This window comes from Crotalus tigris, unplaced genomic scaffold, assembly GCF_016545835.1.
Source record: "Crotalus tigris isolate CLP2741 ecotype Arizona unplaced genomic scaffold, ASM1654583v1 scf7180000020719.984301794:720406, whole genome shotgun sequence".
NCBI classification, from domain to species: Eukaryota; Metazoa; Chordata; class Lepidosauria; order Squamata; family Viperidae; genus Crotalus; species Crotalus tigris.
In genome coordinates, this window is record NW_024098147.1 from 501,735 (window position 1) to 517,338 (window position 15,604).

General features: G+C 47.6%; 1 protein-coding gene across 1 annotated transcript in view; it reads left to right on the plus strand.

Moving 5' to 3' along the window:
• Window positions 1–5,222: 5,222 nt before the first annotated feature.
• The window catches only part of LOC120319387 (BPI fold-containing family B member 6-like), a 33,354-nt gene continuing 22,972 nt past the window's right edge, over window positions 5,223–15,604 (plus strand). The window contains exons 1-5 of the mRNA XM_039368204.1: window positions 5,223–5,380; window positions 7,006–7,166; window positions 9,931–10,030; window positions 11,450–11,539; window positions 15,108–15,254. Coding sequence (XP_039224138.1) covers window positions 7,040–7,166; window positions 9,931–10,030; window positions 11,450–11,539; window positions 15,108–15,254 — 464 coding nt within the window. The 5' untranslated portion in view covers window positions 5,223–5,380; window positions 7,006–7,039. The remainder of the gene's footprint in view (window positions 5,381–7,005; window positions 7,167–9,930; window positions 10,031–11,449; window positions 11,540–15,107; window positions 15,255–15,604) is intronic.

The window sequence follows — 15,604 nt, forward strand, 5'->3', positions numbered from 1 at the left end:
CATCCTCCATCACTCCACTCATCCATGAATCCATCCATGCATCTTTCCATCCATGCATCTGTCCATGCATGCATCCATGCATCTGTCCATGCATCTGTCCATGTGTCCATGCACCCATGCATGCATCCATCCATGCATCCATGCATCCATCCATCTGTCCACCCATGCATCCATCTATTCTTCATCCATCTTCCTTCCTTCCTTCCTTCCACGGGAGACAACTATTTTGTACCATTTAAGTTTCACCACCGATAAGACTGGCCTCAAGGAGGTTCCAAGGCCTTACGTAGCAGCTCCACTTCAGCCCCCACCAAGAAGAAAAGCGTAAAAACGAGGTTGCCACCTCTGGTTGACTTACTCCTTCATCCAATGCTCGTGATGTCCTTTGTGAGGAGCATCTGGGAACTGAATGAGCAGGAGGTGGCTCTGGAGCAGCGAATTCTGCAGCAACACGGTGGTGAGATCTGAAAGGGAGGCAGAGGAAGTGAGGTTAAGAGTCTATATCAACATTTGTCAAGCTTGGAAGCTGTGTAGAATTCAGCTCCTGGAATTCAACAGAATTCTGGCTGGGGAATTCTGGTGTATTCCGATAGACAGAGACGAGTAAAGCAGAACTCCGAGGCTTGCAAATTCTTCAAAGAACATGATTATTGGTTGCAAAGTATTGGCGCAGTCAAGAGTGAAACCAAGTCTGGATACACACGTAACCATTCCCAGATACAAAGTTAAAAATCCTACCCATAAAACTATGCAAGCAACTGGTTGGTGACCTCTGCTCTACCACCTCTACTCCAGCTTGCTAGTCGGCCGCTTCGCCTCCTTTGTGCTGGGTGGAGCTCCTGTTCCGGGCAGTGGTGGTGGCCTGGTGGACCTGCTGCTGACGGTGGTGCATGTGCCAACAGAGAGGGCTCTGAGTGCTACCTCTGGCACGTGTGCCATAGGTTCACCACCACTGGCATAGCAGATTCCAAAAAAACAGCTGTAGGCCAATGGCCAATCAATCTGGTCCAGACCCAATTTTTTACACCCTTTCCCATTCTAAGATGGTCCTCTGAGTTCTGCTGACTTTTTTCTGACCTCCTGCTAACCTTCTGCTGAAGGGGACTGGAGGCTGCTGGAATTGGGTATGTCTAGTTTAATGAAGAGAAGGACCGGGGGGATAGGATAGCAGTCTTCCAGTATCTAGGGGTTGCCCCAAAGAAGAGGGAGTCAAGCTATTCTCCAAAGCGCCTGAAGGCTGGACAAGAAGCAACGGATGGAAACTCATCAAGGAGAGAAGCAACCTGGAACTAAGGAGAAACTTCCTGACAGTGAGGACAATTAATCAGTGGAACAACCTGCCTCCAGAAGCTGTGGATGCTCCAACACTGGAAGTTTTTAAGAAGAGATTGGACAGCCATTTGTCCGAAATGGTATAGGGCAGGGGTAGGCAACCTCGGCTCTTTTATGATTCATGGACTTCAACTCCCAGAATTCCTGAGTCAGCATACCTACTCTGACTCAGGAATTCTGGGAGTTGAAGTCCATGAGTCAGAAAAGAGCCGAGGTTGCCTACCCCTGGTATAGGGTTTCCTGCCTGAGCAGGGGGTTGGACTTGATGACCTCCAAGGTACCTTCCAACTTTATTGTTATTTTTATTACATAACTTTCTACATATACCCGTGTACGTTGGAATCCGCACCCATCAGCTACTTTCAGTTCCTCTTTTCCCACGGTTACCCTACTCATGGTCCAAACATACACGGAACGACCTACTTTGCAATTTCACATGGCACAAAGCTCAGCAGATTACAAATGACATGTCCGTGTTATGAAACAATATAGAGTTTGAGTTAAAGCTTTTATTTTAAATCACTACTGTGGGGCCTAGCTCGGGTTTTGCTCCAGCCTCATCGCGTTATGTGAGGAGGGGGCTACATTTTCATCTCCCACAATCTCCAAGGTCCCTTCCCACTCTGCCATTCTTTTGTTTTCAGGATTTTTGGTTTCCAGCCTCTGCAGATAAAGCCAATTCCATTTTCTCTCTTGTCCAATTCAAATCTTTGCGGAGAAGTAAACGGGAGACAATTGGGAGGGGTGGGTTACAATTGCCCTCCTGCTTCGTTCTGGGTCTGCTGCTCCTTGTACCCCCCTTTCCTCAAACCCCCCTTTCCTTACCACCTTTCCCAGCTGGTCTTAAGAGTCGATTTTTTCCTCAATCTAGAGAAAGTATTGTTCACCCACCGCTTTATATACTTTCCGTAAACAGGCTAACCCAGTGATAAAATCAGCAGGAGCCCTTTGGACGCCATCGTAAGATTTCTGGAGTGTATCTAAATGTTATTTAGTCTACCCCACAGGTCGGCAACCTGCGGCTCCGGAGCCGCATGCGGCTCTTTGAGCCTTCCCCTGTGGCTCCCAGCCTCCTCCGCCTTTGCAGAGAGAGACAGAGACAGAGAGAGGCAATTGCGCTTCCCTGCTTCTCTCTCTCTTTCTCTCTCTCTCTCTCTGTGTGTTTTGTGTGTGTTTTGTGTGTGTGTTGTGTGTGTGTGTATGTGTAAAAGAGAGTGCACTCCCAGTGTTCTCCGAGGAGCTGAAAAGCTTACTGGGTGGAGCCCCTCCCTTTGCTGCGTCTCTGCAGGAAGCAGGAAGGGCAGGAGAGAGCTAGCTAGCCCAGCTAGGCTGACTCAGGAATTTTGGGAGTTGAAGACCATGAGTCATAAAAGAGACGAGGTTGCCTACCCCTGATCTTGTTGGACACCAGCTTGAAGCTTGCCAGGTGAGCAGCAGATAGGAGGGGGGGGAGAAAGAGAGAGAGAGGGAGGGGGAGAGAGGGAGGGGGAGAGAGAGAGAGAAAGAGAGAGAGAAAGAAAGAGAGTGGGGGAAAGAGGAGTGGCAGACCAAGGGCAGAGGGAGACAGAGAGAGAGACCCTTTTGACATCTAAAATGAAGGTAACACTGCATATATCCTTTTTTTACCTGTGTATGTATGTAATTTTATTCTCTTAAAGCATTCTCTTGGTGATCATTGTTTTAATAGTATGGATATTCCCAAGAGTCATATTTTTACTTTTACCAACAACTTTCAAATTACTAACTGGTGTAGTAGCTGATGCAGTGCAACAGCATCTAGTTGAAAACAATCTCTTTCCACCTGAGCAGAAAGGAAGCAGGTAATTGGCCTGTAGTTACCTGGTGTTGCCCCTTTTGCTGGATTTTTCATTATTAGGTAGGTTTTCCCAGTTGTTAGCCACTTTTCAATTTCTCCTCCTTGTAGTATATTGTTGAACTGTTTGGCAATGAGTGGGTGTATAACAGTTAGATGTTTCAACCAAAACCCATGCAGTTCATCTTCACCTGGTGCTGACCAATTTTTGATTTTCTTTGCTCTTTTTTCTACCATTTTTGTTGTTATTACTAGTTCTTTCATTTCAACTTCTGTTTTATTTGCATCCACCTCTTTTAACCAAGCCGCATCCTTGTTGTATTTCTTTGGGTTATCCCATATCTGCTTCCAGAACTGCACTGTTTCTTCCTTGTCAGGTACTGACTGATTCCTTGCAGTTTCTCCATTGATGGATTGGTAGAAACGTTTCTGATTGGATTGAAATTGGAGGTTCTGCCTATAGTTTGCAATTCGAGCTTCATATCTACTGATTTTCCTGGCTATAGCTGTTATTTGTTGCTTTATTATTTCCAGTGCTTCCTTGATCTTCCTTGTTTCTAAGTGGTATTTCTTGATTAGGTATTCTTTGGTCTTCTTGTTCTTCAGCTTCTTTTCTTTCATCTGTTCTAGCTTGCTTGCATGTGATCTTAACTTGCTGATCTTATTTTCTAGTCTAACCTTCCATTTTTCTGGTGCACTGTTTGTTTGTTTTTCTTCTTTGTTGATTTTGCATCCCAGGTATTCTGTTATAACTGCAGCTGTGCTGTACATTAGTTGGTTTGTTTCTTGCAGTGAATTGGTGCTTATACTTGATATTGCAATATTTGCATCTTTTAATGCTTGTGCTAGCTGTTTCTTTGGAACAAGCTTCAATGCAGGTAGCCTTATTCTGTTGTTTTTGTGCTGTTCTAGATGCTCAGTTATTCTTTGTTTTAATTCTTTTATTTCTTTAGTTAGAGGGTTTTGTTCTTCCTGAGGAAGAGGTGCCTGGTTTCCAAATGAGAACAGTTGTATATCTCTGCTGGATTCCTTCACTGCCAACTCCCCCTGGTTTGCCTCTACATTCTGAATTACTTCTGGTAAGGCTTTGATTTCTTTGCCCTGGGTAAACCTTTGCAGTTCGTCCAATTCTGTTTCTGTGAATACTTTATTTCGTGTTATAAATCGGCGTTGATCTGCTAGTCTCTGTTCTGTTATTTCTGATTCTGGATGTTGTTCTTTCCAGAACTGGTGCATTCGTTTTAGATATCCTCTTCTTGTTGGACTTGATCTGTAGTAACAGATCATTATTTCTTTGTTTTCCATCACTGTGTATCTGCGACGGGTAAACACCTTTTCTTCCAGTAGTTCTGCAGCTGCTGGCCCTGGTTGCTCAGCCAACAGTCCTGAGTCCTGTAACCCATTTTTCACCAGATATCCAGGAACTCCAATATCTAGTGTGGACCTTGTTAACCCGGGCGACGTCCGAGCCGGTATGACATTCTGCAATTTACGTCTCACCATATTTTTTATGGGACAGACACTCTTTGTCTGACTCCTCTGATGAGACCTGTCCAGTGTGGTTGAACCTCTGGCGTAGCTCTCATCTTCCTCAGAGTACACAAGCCCCACAACCCCGTCAAGGTAGTGTCTCACTGGGGGGTTATTGTTATTATTATTATTATTATTATTAATATAACAAAGAGAAGGACTAGAGGTGACATGATAGCAGTCTTCCCATATCTGAGGGACTGACACAGAGAAGTGGGGGGATCAACCTATTCTCCAAAGGGCCTGTGGAACAACCTGCCTCCAGAAGTTGTGGGTGCTCCAACACTGGAAGTTTTCAACAAGAGATTGGATTCCTTGGGGGACCTGACGATGGATCACACGACACATTAAGCCGAATCTAGATCAACCGCGTCATGGTGTAGCATGTTGGATGGACTAGCTCTCCCCTTTTTCTCTCTTATTCTGGCTCCTGGTGGACAGATGACCTGTTCCAGGCCGTTGGCTTGGCAGATCACCTGGAAGAGTCATGTGCACCTGGCACGGAAGAACGTCTCTTAGTTTCAAGATGTCAGTGAAAAATATTTATCTTGGATGTTCCCCTGATGAGTTTGGATCACATCTCCGTGGTTATCAATGCCCTGAATCGCTTCTTTCATCCACGGGGAAGTATATAACTGGCAACCCAAGAGAAGATTAGTGGGCAAAGATTTGAGCACATTGAGGAAGCTCCATCCATCCAGACATGTAAGTGAACTGTGTGAAGGTCCAAAGGTACCCCAGATGGGGGAAGGAATCCCTTCTGAGAAAGTTGATGGACACGTAGGATTGGGGTTGAGTCTCCCGTCTAGCCTTTCCTGCATCTTTACCTCCAGAGTCTGGGGTGCAACTCCAGCAGGCTTAGAAGGGGCCACCCTTGCCTTCTTCTGCAGAGTTGCAAATGGAAGTTCTCACGGTTTCAAAAATGGTTCAGTTGGTTTCCTCCAGATGTTTTCATCTAGAGAGAAGGGGCAACAAGGGCACTTGGCAGTCATAGCAAAGTCCATTTTACGGCCTGGGGATGTCTGGAAACCCAAGCCGCTGTTGGCCTTCAGTTGCCTTTCCTACAGAGACTGGACAGCCAGCAGATCCTTCTGGGCGGTGTCCCTTGAGTTGAGGTGCCCACCACATCTTTGTCGCAGAGAAGGACGAGGGTGGACATATTAGCAGCCTTCCAATATCTCAGGGGCTGCCCCAAAGAAGAGGGAGTCAAGCTGTTCTCCAAAGCCCCTGAAGGCAGGATGAGAAGCAACTAATAGGAACCAACCAAGGAGAGAAGCAACCTAGAACTAAGGAGGAATTTCCTGACAGGGAGGACAATTAACCAGTGGAACAGCCTGCCTCCAGAAATTGAGGGTGCTCCATCACTGGAAGTTTTTAACAAGAGACTGGCTAGCCATTTGTCTGAAATGGTATAGACTCTCCTGCTTGAGCAGGGGGTTGGACTAGATGACCTCCAAGGTCCCTTCCAACTCTGTTATTCTGCATCCGGCATAAAACATTAGACTAAACGAAGATAATGGGTCTGGGAGGCTAAACTATATGATAAAGGGTTGTGGGAACTGGGTATGTTTGGAGAACCAAAACAAGAGATTGGGTAACCATTTGTCTGAAACAAAACAGGTTCTCCTGCCTGAGCAGGGGGTTGGACTAGAAGGTCTCCAAGGTCCCTTCCAGCTCTGTTATTCCGTTAATAGGGGCAGAACATCAAAATGACAGAAACTGAGTCAGGGGCAATGAGGGGCACCTCCGTGGCTACCATTTCTCTTATTTAACAGCCACTCAGGGTTAGCCAGTTTCAGCCACTGAGCCTATCCCATAATGGGAAGTGATCAGCCTAGACCAAGGGCCTTCAAACTTGGCCCTTTGATGACTGATGGACTTCAACTCCCAGAATTCCTCAGCCAGGCTCCATTTTGTTTGTTAGATTTAAGACAGGGGTCTTCAAACTTGGCCCTTTGATGACTGGTGGACTTCAACTCCCAGAATTCCTCAGCCAGGCTCCATTTTGTTTGTTAGATTTAAGACAGGGGTCTTCAAACTTGGCCCTTTGATGACTGGTGGACTTCAACTCCCACAATTCCTCAGCCAGGCTCCATTTTGTTTGTTAGATTTAAGACAGGGGTCTTCAAACTTGGCCCTTTGATGACTGGTGGACTTCAACTCCCACAATTCCTCAGCCAGGCACACGTGCTTGGCTGAGGAATTCTGGGAGCTGAAGTCCACCAGTCATCAAAGGGCCAAGTTTGAAGACCCCTGGCCTAGAGCAAAATCCGGCCTTTTCTTTATTCCCTGAATCTAAAGACGGATGTTGTCATTCCACATGTTTACAGCCAAGGATTCGTTGCTGACTTTCTGTCAGTCACCATGGATCTAGCCCTCAAGATGCCCTGGGTTGGGGTGCTGGTCTTCTTCTGTGTCGCAATGGGGCCTTCGGAATTAGGAGATTCCTGTAAAGCTAACGTGAAATTTGAGCCACCGACACTATTGCGCAGTAAGTTAAATGGCTGAGATGGTTGTAAGAATAGGGGGGGAAATTTCAAACAACAGTTTGCATAGAGGGAGGGAGGGAGGGAGGAGCAAGGAAGGAAGGAAGGAAGGAAGGAAGGAAGGAAGGAAGGAAGGAAGGGAGAGAGGGAGCAAGGGAGGGAGGGTGGAAGGAAGGTAGGAAGCAAGCAAGGAAGGAAGAAAGGATAGATTCTGGGATAGGAAGGAAGGAAGGACAAAGGAAGGAGAAAGGAAGGAAGGAAAGAAAGAAGGAAAGAGAAAGGAAAGGAGGGAGGGAGGGTGGAAGGAGAGAGGGATGAGTAAAAAGAAAGAAAAAAGAAAAGAAAGAAAGACAGAGGGAGGGAGGAAGGAAGGAAGGAAAAGGAAGGAAGGAAGGATAGATTTTGGGATAGGAAGGAAGAAGAACGGAAGGAAGGAGAAAGGAAGAAAGGAAGGAGAAAGGAAAGGAGGGAGGGGGAAGGAGAGAGGGATGAGTAGAAAGAAAGAAAAAAGAAAAGAAAGGGACAGAGGGAGGGAGGAAGGAAGGACATGGAAAGGAAGGGATAAAAAGAAAGAGAAGAACGAAATGAAAGAAAGAGCAAGGAAGAATATGGAAACGGAGGGAGAAAGAAAGAGAAAGAAGAAAGAAAAAGACAGAAAGAAAGGAGGGGGAGGAGAGAAGGAAGAAAAAAGGAAGAGAGGAAAGAATGAAAGAGGGGAATAAAGAAAGAAAAGAAAAGGAAAGAAAAGGAAGGATGGAAAAAAGAAAGGAGAAAGAGAGAAGAAAAGAAAGAGAGACGGAGGGAGGGAGGAAGACTTTTGATTTTGGAATGAAATAAATGGGTTTTCCAGTTCCTTCTTTCTCAGCCACGTAAAAGTAGGAAGACGCTGAAAGCTGGAAATGTGGAGAACTTTGTTTCTATCACCAGGTTTTCTCCTAGTACAGCGGTTCTCAACGTTTGTGTGACGGCAACCCCCGTCACACAAACGTTATGCGCATGCGTGGCGCGGCGCGCATGGGGGCGGGGCCCCCGCACGCGGCGCGCATGCGCAGTGGCGCCCCCGGAGGCGCGCCGCCGCCCCCACGCACGGCGCGCATGCGCGGTGGCGCCCCCCGGAGGCGCGCCGCCGCCCCCACGCGCGGCGCACATGCGCGGCACCACCCCCCCGGAGGCGCGGCGCACCCCCGGAGGGGACAAAATGGCGGGTCGCCGCGTTTGGCGACCCCACAAAAGAGGTCGATCGACCCCAAATGGGGTCGCGACCCACAGGTTGAGAACCGCTGTCCTAGTAGTTAGTTGAAAATATTCTCTCCCAAACACTCCAGGCATCGATTCAAGATGGGAATTGTCATCCTGTCCCCTGTTCCCATTTAATGCAAAGACCTCCTTCCTTCCTTTCTTCCTTTCTTCCTTCCTTCCTTCCTTCCTTCCTTCCTTCCTTCCCTCCCTCCCTCCCCCCTCCCTCCTTCCTTCCCTTCTCCTTCCTTCCCTTCTCCTTCCTTTGTTCCTTCCTTCCTCCCTCTCCTCCTTTTTTCCTTTTCTATCTTTCCCTTCCTTCCTTCCTCCCTCCCTTCCACCCTCCCTTCCTCCCTCTCTCCCTGCCTCCCTCCTTCCTTCCTCCCTTCCTTTTCTATCATTTCCCTTCCTTTTCCTCCCTCCCTCCTACCCTCCCCTCCTCTTGTCCTCCCTTGCTCCCTGTTTCTTTCTTCCTCCCTCCCTCATTTTCCCTTCTCCTTCCTTCCTTGCTTCCTTCCTTCCTTCCTTCCCTCCCTCCCTCCTCCCTCCCTCCCTCCTTCCCTTCTCCTTCCTTCATTCCTTCCTTCCTCCCTCCCTCTCTTCCTTTTTTCCTTTTCTATCATTTTCCCTTCCTTCCTTCCTTCCTCCCTCCCTCCCACCCTCTCTCCCTTCCTCCTTCTTTATTCCTTCCTCCCTCCCTCCTTCCTTCCCTTCTCCTCCCTCCCTCCTTTTTCCTTCTCCTTCCTCCCTCCCTCCTTCCTTCCTTCCTTCCTTCGTTCCTTCCTTCATTCCTCCCTCTCTTCCTTTTTTCCTTTTCTATCATTTTCCCTTCCTTCCTTCCTTCCTCCCTCCCCTCCATTCCTCCCTCTCTCCCTCCCTCCCTCCTTCCTTCCTCCCTTCCTTTTCTATCATTTCCCTTCCTTTTCCTCCCTCCCTCCTACCCTCCCCTCCTCTTGTCCTCCCTTGCTCCCTGTTTCTTTCTTTCTTCCTCCCTCCCTCCCTCCCTCCCTCATTTTCCCTTCTCCTTCCTTCCTTCCTTCCTTTTCTATCATCTTCCTTCCTTCCTTCCTTCCTTCCTTCCTTCCACCAAGTTTGTTGAACTTGCCGTCTTGTTCATTTAATAATTGTATTACGTCATACAATTATTTCCTCCTCCTCCTCCTCCTCCTCCTCCTCCTCCTCCTCCTCCTCCTCCTCCTCCTCTTCCTTCTCTCCTTCCCTGGAGTAGAAGCTAATAGCAGCCGTGTTTTCAGCGCCAGGGGTGGGGAAGGGCTCCAGGAGCTGTGAGGGGAGATGGGGGCCCCCCTCTAGTGCTGGGATGAGCCTCTTCCTCATGGGACAAAGTTTCGCGGTGTGAGTTGGGCATGGCTGCTTCTTTGTGGCCCTCTTTTCCTAACCCGGATGTCCCTGATGGAACGGCCACTGGGCTAAAAGGAAGGGTGGCTCCTGCCCACCCCTGCTGGGACACGTCACCTTGCGCTAGGAGAGCCCCTGACTTGAGCTAAGCCCTGAACTTCCTGTCTCTGTTTTTAGTGGTCCAGGACACCATTATTCGAGGGAACATTTTGGAGGACATGATAATGAAAGCCATGAAAAACGGGGACAATAGCAAGATGACCAAAGGCATCGAAGGGTGAGTTGACTCATCTCCTCTGGGGCAGCCAAGGGGAAGTCTGAGGTTGGACCCCCAGCAGGCTTCTAGAAGTTTCCAGCCAATAGTTGAAGACCCAACAGATGTGGACAGAGGGCAAGACTCTAGGTCAGGGGTAGGCAACCTGGGCTCTTTTATGACTGGTGGACTCCAACTCCCAGAATTCCTGAGCCAGCCATGCTGAGGGGAAAGGGAGAGGCTTCCAAGCTGAGCCAGGCTGGCTCAGGAATTCTGGGAGTTGAAGTCCACGAGTCATGAGGGGCCATAGTTCCCCCATGCTGGCTCAGGAATTCTGGGAGTTGAAGTCCAAGAGTCATGAAGGAGCCAAAGTTTCCACCATGCTGGTTCAGGAATTCTGGGAGTTGATGTCCACGAGTCATGAGGGGGCCATAGTTCCCCCATGCGGGCTCAGGAATTCTGGGAGTTGAAGTCCACGAGGCATAAAAGAGCCAAGATTGCCTGCCCCTGGCCTAGTTCCTACTCAGAATGCCGTTCTAGGACAGCAGAAATAATGAAGAATAGGAAGGACCCAAAGGTGCTTCTGTTTTCAAGCCGCGGCTGGACTGTCTTTGTTTTTCCTTGAAATCGTTTCACTTCTCATCCAAGAAGTTACTTCAGCTCACCCACAGGCGCTTTTTCAGGAGGCAAGTGGACATCCTTGTTTTCCTTTGAAGACCTTTCTCTTCTCGTCCAAGAATCTTCTTCAGCCTTGGATGAGAAGTGAAACATCTTCAAAGGAAAACAAGAAAGTCAAGAAAAAGCACCTCTGGGACATCCGTGACCTGGAGGACACCGAATCTCCACAGACTTCTTCAATTTTGAACTGAAGAAGGTTCTTGGATGAGAGGTGAGATGTCCTCAAGGAAAAACAACAAAGGAAGTCCACCTGTCTCTTGTAAAGAAAGCATCTTCGGGGACAACCTTAACCTCAATGATGGAGAGTCTCCATAGACAAGAACAAGAAGGCTTAATCTTGGACTTAGTCTTGTCTGGACAGCCATTGGTCCAGAGTGCTTTAGGGTCTCTTGCTGGACAGAGGGTTGGACTAGAAGACCTCCAAGGTCCCTCCCAACTCTGATATTCCCATAGATGAGAGTCCGTCCACAAAGGAATCCAATCCGTGGCCACCTCAAGGGACGGGCAGGAACAAGAGGGCTATCAATCTGCCGAGCATCGTTTGATTAGAAAGTTAGCAATGGGAGCAGGACTGGAATTCAGTCCAGAGAACCCAAAGATAGATTCCCTTGGGTCTGTGATTCCCCTGAGAATGTATACACAACTCCGAGTTACATTCATTTGTAGGCATCTAAGCGGATTCGCCAAGCCCTTCATCTAATTCTCCCCACCAGCAAAACATGTGTTCCTCTGCTATTCTTCACACTCTCTTCCTTACTCTCGTAGGTTGAAAATTGAGAACATGGAGATACCCTTAAAAGGAAATGACATAGTCATGATAGAGGTAGAAGTTACCATCACAGTTTCTGGGGAAAGGTGAGTGAGAGCCCAGTTTTGGTCATGGATGTGGACCAGATAGACTAGACCTATCCATTGGGTAGGTCTAGTCTAATGAAAAGAAGGACCAGGGGTAACATGATAGCACCATTCCAATTGTTGAGGGGTTCCTACAAAGATGACGGGGTCAACCCTTTCTCCAAAGCACCTAAAGGCAGGGCAAGACTCAACAGATGGAAACTAACCAAGGAGAGAAGCAACCTGGAATTATGGAGAAACTTCCTAACAGTGAGAACAATTAACTAGTGGAACAGCTTCCCTCCAGAAGTTGTGGGTCCTCCCTCACTGGAGGCTGTTAAGAAGAGATTGGACAAACATCTGTCCGGAATTGTATAGGGTCTCCTGCATGAGCAGGGGGTTGGACTAGGACAGCGGTTCTCAACCTGTGGGTCGGGACCCCATTTGGGGTCGAACGACCATTTCACGGGGGTCGCCAAACAACTCAGTCCGCCATTTTCTTTTCCCCTTTTCCTTAGCTGTGCTACTCCCTTTTATTCTATTGGCTTTTGAAAGCCAATAGAATAGACTCTCTTGAATAGAGTCTAATTCTATTGGCTTTCAAAAGCCAATAGGAATTGTCCAGGCTGTCTCTGCCCTGCTGAGCCCGCCAAAAGTCCCATTCTGCAAACGGTGCTGCACCAGTTGAGTAGTCCTCGACTTACAACTGGTTGAGTAGTCCTCGACTTACGACCAGTTGGGGGTCGTGGCATTAAAAAGGTTGAGAACCACTGGACTAGGAGAACTTCACGGTTCCTTCCAGCGCTGTTGTTCTGTTTGCAGGAACTAGGTATGTCTAGCCTAATGAAGAGAAGGACTAGGATAGCAGTCTTCCAATATTTGAGGGACTGACACAGACAAGAGGGGGGGGGTCCAACTATTTCTCCAAAGCACCTGAAGGCAGGACAAGATGCAACAGATGGAAACTAATCAAGGAGAGAAGCAACCTGGAACTAAGGAGAAACTTCCTGACAGTGAGGATTAATTAGTGGAATAGCTTGCCATGTGCTCCATCACTGGACGTTTTCAAGAAAAGAATAGACAGGCATATATCTGGGATGGTTTAAGGACGCCTGGCACGGGCAGGGGATGGACGAGAGCAGGGATTTTCAACCTTTTCAGCCATTGTACCACTTTTAGGATATGGCAACATCTGAGGACCTAGCAAGGTGTCAAAAACATGATGACCCCCCCCCCAAAAGGGAAAAACTGATGAAGTACAGGTAGTCCTCAACTTACAACAGTTCACTTAGTGACTCTTCAAAGTTACAATGGCACTGAAAAAAGTGCCCCCCCAAGCCACAGCCGAGCAAGACACCTTCCTGCCCGCCCGGCGCGCTCTTCCTCCTGTCCAAAGTTTTCATTGTTGTGAGCATTTCTGTTGGGGATTGGCAGTGGGGGTGGGGTGGGGGTGTTTGGTTTTTATCCCCCCCCCCTCATCTGCTGGGTGGTTGCAGCAGGCTTTGGTCACTTCACATGACCCTGGGACACTGTGACCATCATAAATATGAATCGGTTGCCAAGCATCTGAATGTAAATCACAAAACCCTGGAGAGGCTGCAACATTCCAGCTGATCGGTGCTTCTTCAGGGCTCAGCAGAAGCACCAGGATCAGGGCTGAGCTCCAGCTGGAGCCTGGCGCTGATCCTGGCGCTTCCGCTCAGCCCTGACAGCCCTGCAGCTCCAGCCGTCTCTCGCTCAGGCTTGTGTGGTGCTGCCACCGGTTCAACTCATTCCCCTCCCCTACTACCCCTTTTCTAGGATAGTCGCGTACCACCTGCCAGGTGCTAATGTACCACAGGTGGTACCCGTACCACGGGTTGAGAAGCCCTGGACTAGGAGACCTCTGAGGTCCCTTCCAACTCTATTATTATTATTATTATTATTATTATTATTATTATTATTATTATTATTAACGGGAAAGCCTGATGGTGAATTGGAGATTTGTAGATTGAGTCCTTGGGCTTTGTCATTACCTCTGAATTTAGAAAGGAATGAGTTGAGAATGGAAACCAAAGCCATCCGCATTGTCTTATGGATAACCCAAAGGTGCTTTTTCCAAAAAGTACCTGGACTTCCTTCTTTTGTTTTGTTTTCTCTTTGAAAAGGTTTTTGCTTCTCATCCAAGAAGCTCCTTCAGCTCTAGCTGACTGGTGGGGAATGGAAAGATTTGTTATTCTTTGCAGTCATCTGATCATTAGCACTCGTTCTGGGAGTCATTAGACCACTTGGATAGAGGAGACAGATCAAGGGGCTTCAGCGATTCTCAGAGAGAAAACCAAATGCACAAGTACAGCATAGGTGGCACCATGCTCAATAGTAGTAACTAGGAGAGGGACCTCGGAGTCCTAGTGGACAATCACCTAAATATGAGCCAGCCATGTGCTGCAGCTGCCAAAAAGGCCAACACAGTGCTAGGCTGCATTAACAGAGGGATAGAATCAAGATCACGTGAAGTATTAATACCACTCTTCAATGCCTTGGTAAGGCCACACTTGGACTACTGCATCCAGTTTTGGTCACCACGATGTAAAAAAGATGTTGAGACTCTAGAAAGAGTACAGAGAAGAGCAACAAAGATGATTAGGGGACTGGAGGCTAAAACATACAAGGAACGGTTGCTGGAATTGGGTATGTCTAGTTTAACGAAGAGAAGGACGAGGGAGGACATGATAGCAGTATTCCAATATCTCAGGGGCTGCCACAAAGAAGAGGGAGTCAAGCTATTCTCCAAAGGGCCTGAAGGCAGGACAAGAAACAACGGATGGAAACTAATCAAGGAGAGAAGCAACCTAGAACTAAGGAGAAACTTCCTGACAGTGAGAACAATTAATCAGTGGAACAGCCTGCCTCCAGAAGCAGTAAATGCTCCAACACTGGAAGTTTTTAAGAAGAGACTGGACAGCCATTGTCCGAAATGGTGTAGGGTTTCCTGCCTGAGCAGGGGGTTGGACTAGATGACCTCCAAGGTCCCTTCCAACTTTACTACTACTACTATTATTACTAATAACCAGATAGCTGCCAAGAATGTAAATCCTTCCATTCTCCTTGGATGACAAGCAAAATATTTTTTTTTAAAAAAAAACCCCAAAACCCAGGAAAGTTCAGCTGCCTTACGGAAAAACCTTGAGCTGGATGATGGAGAATGTCCCTAGATATTTATTTATTTATTTATGAGACTTATATACCGCTTTAAGTGCAAGCACTCTCTAAGCGGTGTACACCAGTAAGCAATGTATATATATATTTCCATTGCCCCCAACAATCTGGGACCTCATTTTACCTACCCCGGAAGGATGGAAGGCTGAGTCAACCTTGAGCCGGTGAGATTTGAACCGCTGACCTGCTGAACACAGTCAGCTAAAGTGGCCTGCAGTACTGCACTCTAACTGCTGCGCCAACCTCGGCTCGACGTTGCCTTGTGGGCCTGCTAGGGGTGCAGTCATTCCAGCAAATCTGGTCCCAACATCACCCCTTTTCTTTCTTTCTTTCTTTCTTTCTTTCTTTCTTTCTTTCTTTCTTTCTTTCTTTCTTTCTTTCTTTCTTCCAGGTTTATTGACGGACAGATGACGATCACCATGGGTGGCGAAATTAACACGATTGGCAAGATTACATCCTTGCCCAATGGTGAACTGGTTATGAAGGTCACGGATTGTAAGGTGGCGGTGAAGTCCTGTAAAACCAACCTTCCCAGCAGGTGAGAACCCACAAGGCGTGTCAGACTCGAACACGGGGCCCTCTCTAGCAGACGGACATTCCGCGGTGAGAAAAAAAAAAGGTTCTACATTTAGGCAAGAAAAACCAGAGGCAGAGGAATAGAATAATAGGCGGTTCCTGACTCTATAAGAGGGGACCTTGCAGTCGGAGTCCTTTTGGCTCGTCGCGCACAACTATACAGAACCAGAACTAGACGGTGTTGTTTCTCTGTGTCATTTAATATATGTGGGTATATGCATAATTCTGTATTTATTTATTTATTTGGTGTATTTTGGAGGTGGTAACACTTTGAGAGCTGTATGCAACAAAATTTCGTTTTAATGTATGCTG